The 4324-nt window shown below is 41.7% G+C and overlaps 1 protein-coding gene across 3 annotated transcripts; it reads left to right on the forward strand.

Moving 5' to 3' along the window:
* Positions 1-471: 471 nt before the first annotated feature.
* LOC129161909 (zinc finger BED domain-containing protein 4) lies at positions 472-2939 on the forward strand. 3 transcript variants are annotated; one of them, XR_011521519.1, is made up of 3 exons: positions 472-1301; positions 1442-2508; positions 2613-2939. XR_011521519.1 is itself a non-coding variant. In XM_070554512.1 (3 exons), the coding sequence occupies exons 2-3, from the start codon at positions 1200-1202 to the stop codon at positions 2219-2221; spliced, it is 882 nt and encodes a 293-aa protein (XP_070410613.1). In that variant the 5' UTR covers positions 472-1012; positions 1162-1199; the 3' UTR covers positions 2222-2939. The 3 variants fall into 3 exon arrangements, 2 of the variants coding, with proteins under 2 accessions (XP_070410613.1, XP_070410615.1); XM_070554512.1 differs by having other exon boundaries at positions 472-1012; positions 1162-1301; positions 1442-2939; XM_070554514.1 differs by having other exon boundaries at positions 472-778; positions 903-1301; positions 1442-2939.
* The last annotated feature ends 1385 nt before the right edge of the window (positions 2940-4324 follow it).

Below are 4324 nucleotides of genomic sequence, written 5' to 3' on the forward strand. Positions count from 1 at the left end.
TTGCTAGAACTGCGGGGAGTGATTCTTCACTGAGGGTGTTTGGCCAGTTGATTCTGTCATGTTGTGGGTAGTGCATTTCACCCAGGACATGAAGAATCACACAAGAGGAGAGGTAAGTAAAAATACAAAGTGTTTTATTTACAATGTGAACAGAAGAAAAACTAGAACTAAAGGCGCTGCTTCTATGAACAGGAAGGTACCGGAATCTATGAAGATAAAACAACAGGAGATGAGCGAGACCAGAACCAGAGAACCAGGATGATATGAGTCTGTAACTGAAAGGTCTTACGGTCCAAAGCCAGGACTAGAGCGGGGACGGACTGGAAGAGGGTGGACCAGGTGAGATGGCTCTGAGCGTGGGCAGGTGGGCAGACGTGGAGAGAAGAGGCCAGAGGATCCTTGAGTGATGAGACGTGGAAACAACTCCAGGCAAGGTAGGTGGTGCAGAACTGGATACTAGTGATGGGACGAACGACACTGGCGCGTCAGCACAGTGTCGACTGCACAAGAGTGAAACCCCGTATCGGTGCGTGTATCGCTTTAAGAAAATATCACGTGACCGACACAGGATTGTGTGTCGTTTGGATGCGCCGCGCCAAATTGTGTTTATAAGGAAACAAACTGTATCGACATGTTGCGGATTTGTTGGTTAGAGTTTTGCTGTTTGATTTTGGATTTTTCCTTACTCTCACGCTCACTTTTCTCCGCTGACTTCATGGATCGTTCCTAGAAGTTTTCCCCAGTCTGGAATAATTTTGATCTTTTGACGCCAAAAAAGGTAAATTGTTTTCTCCATTTGGCAACGTTTACTGTTATTTCTGTATTGTAAATGTGTTTGTAGTCTTTCTCTGGTAAGAGGCTTAAATTGTTTTCAGATAAATTAACTATTTATTTTATTGTAGGTGAAGTGTCGGCTCTGCTCCACAGAGCTGTCTTACTCAAATAAGAGCACTTCATCAATGCTGAGGCATTAGAGTTCGGCATGGCAACGATGAATTGGTAGATACCCCAGGTATGTTGAAATTATCACCAAAAAATCTGAATTGTCAAAATTAGTCTATTACACACAAAAGGCTTTGTGTGACTCTGTAGTATTGCTTGTAAAATCCTTTTCATAAGCTTTCTAAAGCTTTTAAAAAAGTATTTCCTTTTGGCTTGCAGTTCCTAACAAGCAAGCAGTGGATGATGCTGTGGTTAAAATGATCATCAAAGACTGCCAGCCACTCACCATTGTTGAAAATGAGGGATTCAGGGAGCTCCTGAAGCTTATTGCACCCTCATATGTTCTACCAAGCAGGAAGGTATGTTTAAGAAATGTTTGCTTTAATTAATCAACTACTTTCATGGTGTGTGTGTGTGTGTGTGTGTGTGTGTGTGTGTGTGTGTGTGTGTGTGTGTTTATGTAACATTGGTATTACAGTATTGGTATGTTTACTTGTAGGTCATCAAGGACTTGGTGAGCCAGAAATATGAAGAGGAAAAGGAGAAAACAAAAAAGGACCTCCAGAGCGTCATTGCTGTTAGTTTAACAGCTGATATGTGGACATCCATTAATATGGAGGCATATCTTGCCGTTACTTGCCACTATGTGGACAAAGAAAGCCATGAACTCTGTTCATCAGTCTTGGGAGTGCCACATTTCCCTCAGAAACACACTGCAGAAAACATGGCCACAGTTAAAAGGAGCCTCATGAAGGAGTGGGGCATAGCAGGCAAAGTCAGGTGTCTTGTCACTGATGCAGCAGCAAACATGATTGCATGTGCTCGAATGCTGCAAGTACGGCAAACCATTTGCATTGCCCATTCCATAAATTTAATTGTAAGAAAATCATGTGATCAAATCTCAACACTAACAGAACTACGCAACAAAGCACGGCAAATTGTGACATACTTTCGATCAAGCACCATGGCCAAGGAAAAGCTCACTCAAATGCAGCAACAGCTGGGAACACCATTGCATAAATTAATAAATGAGGTGCCGACACAATGGAACAGCACCTACCACATGCTGGAGAGATTGACTGAGCAGAAGGAGGCAGTCTGGGTGTCACTGGCCTCATTAAAAACTGATCTCACTCCACTGACTCCAGAAGAATTTGAAATCATTGAAGAGATGCTCAGGGTGCTTGCTCCTTTTTACCAAGCCACAAGAGAACTCTCTGAGGAAAAAAAGAGTCTCGGGGTCAAAGGTTATTCCATTGATGAGAATGATCCACATTGAGCTTCAACATCAATCTTCAACGGTGACAAAACCCACTGCTAAACAGCTGGCTGAAAATCTGTCAAAGCGGCTAACCGAGTCCATCTGCAACATGGAATCGCTCAGTGTGATGTCACTGGCAACATTGTTGGACCCCAGGTTTAAAACTGCTGGCTTTTTTAGTCCACTGAAAGCAACTGAAGCTGTCAAGAGACTGAAGTCAGAGTGTGCTGCTGAAATGAGGAGCCATGAGCCTGACCCAGCAGTAGAGGAGCCTAGCACTTCACATGGATCAGAACACAGTTCAGGTATGAAAACACATTTCTTTGTGAATATTTGTTTATTTCTGCGGAAGTTTGTCATGTGATAGTAAACCAATGATTAACAGACTTATTTCCAATTTATTTGTTAGGACACAATCTCTGGAGGCACCTTGATATGGAGGTTGAGGAGAGCAGGATGACCTCTAATACTACAGCCAATTCCATAATTGAAGTCCAACGCTACCTGGCTGAAAGAAATGCACCAAGAACACAAGACCCATTACAATATTGGAAAAATAACCAGAATTTATATCCACACCTTTATCAACTCGCACTTCAATTCTTATGCACACCATCTTCATCTGTACCCTGTGAAAGAGTGTTTTCTAAGGCAGGGGAACTGGTGTCTAAGAGGAGAAATCGCCTTGGAGCAAACTTACTGCACAAACTTTTGTTCCTCAATAAAAATGCATAAATGAATCCATATTTAGTCTTTTATTTTGTATGATCTAACACAGAGGTTAACACATTTACACAAGTTAAAACTTTTACTTCTGATTTTTATTAGACACATTCAGAAGATTTAACATGCCAACTCATTGTAGCATTTACACAAAGGTTACAAGCAAATGTTAAACTCCTTTCATAAAGAACTTAACAAATTGAGTAAATTAAATTGCATAATGATATAATATTTTGATTACAGGAAATTAAATCTTGCACACCTGGTGTGGGTTTGCAGCATGTAACCTTTTCCATCTTATTTACCTGCAATGATTTTAGAAATACTGCAGGTGTCGCTATTGAGTGACCAACACAGTGTCAATACAGTGCCGACACAGTTTGGCTAGTGTGTCAATACACTCCTTGAGGTATCATCATTCCATCACTACTGGATACTAGGACAGGATACAAAATCATGAGTTCAGGGTTACAGGAACAAAGACAGATTCAGAGGCTAGATGCTACCCATGAGAGAGTATCAACCGGCACTGAAGTTGAGTCATGCCACTCCTTAAATCCTCTGCACCTCCAATTAGTGGAACTCCCAACAGCTGTGCATACTGCCGCACCCACCTGCAACACATAAAGCTGACACACCTCACCAGTAGGTGGAGGCAAACCGTGACAATAGGCTAAGAAACAATTTACACATTTAAAAAAATGATCTACAGGTCCTTCTCAAAACATTAGGATATTGTGATAAAGTTTATTATTTTCTGTATTGTACTGATAAACATTAGACTTTCATATATATATAAGATTCATTACACACAACTGAAGTAGTTCCTAAATAAGTATCTGAAAAAAATTGCATATTTCATCCGACCAATAAAAGAAAAGTGTTTTTAATACAAAAAAAGTCAACCTTCAAATTATTATGTTCAGTTATGCACTCAATACTTGGTTGGGAATCCTTTTGCAGAAATGACTGCTTCAGTGCGGCGTGGCATGGAGGCAATCAGCCTGCGGCACTGCTGAGGTGTTATGGAGGCCCAGGATGCTTCGATAGCGGCCTTAAGCTCATCCAGAGTGTTGGGTCTTGTGTCTCTCAACTTTCTCTTCACAATATCCCACAGATTCTCTTCAGGTCAGGAGAGTTGGCAGGCCAGTTGAGCACAGTAATACCATGGTCAGTAAACCATTTACCAGTGGTTTTGGCACTGTGAGCAGGTGCCAGGTCGTGCTGAAAAATGAAATCTTCATCTCCGTAAAGCTTTTCAGGAGATGGAAGCATGAAGTGCTCCAAAATCTCCAGATAGCTGGCTGCATTGACCCTGCCCTTGATAAAACACAGTAGACCAACACCAGCAATTGACATGGCACCCCAGACCATCACTGGCTGTGGGTACTTGACACT

This window comes from Nothobranchius furzeri, chromosome 9 (assembly GCF_043380555.1).
Source record: "Nothobranchius furzeri strain GRZ-AD chromosome 9, NfurGRZ-RIMD1, whole genome shotgun sequence".
NCBI classification, from domain to species: Eukaryota; Metazoa; Chordata; class Actinopteri; order Cyprinodontiformes; family Nothobranchiidae; genus Nothobranchius; species Nothobranchius furzeri.

Bases quoted from the DNA above. Each gene is read 5' to 3' on its own strand.
- LOC129161909 (XM_070554512.1), top strand. From the start codon at position 1,200: ATGATCATCAAAGACTGCCAGCCACTCACCATTGTTGAAAATGAGGGA. The intron at 1,302-1,441 runs GTATGTTTAAGA...GTTTACTTGTAG, and splicing joins ATGTTCTACCAAGCAGGAAG to GTCATCAAGGACTTGGTGAG.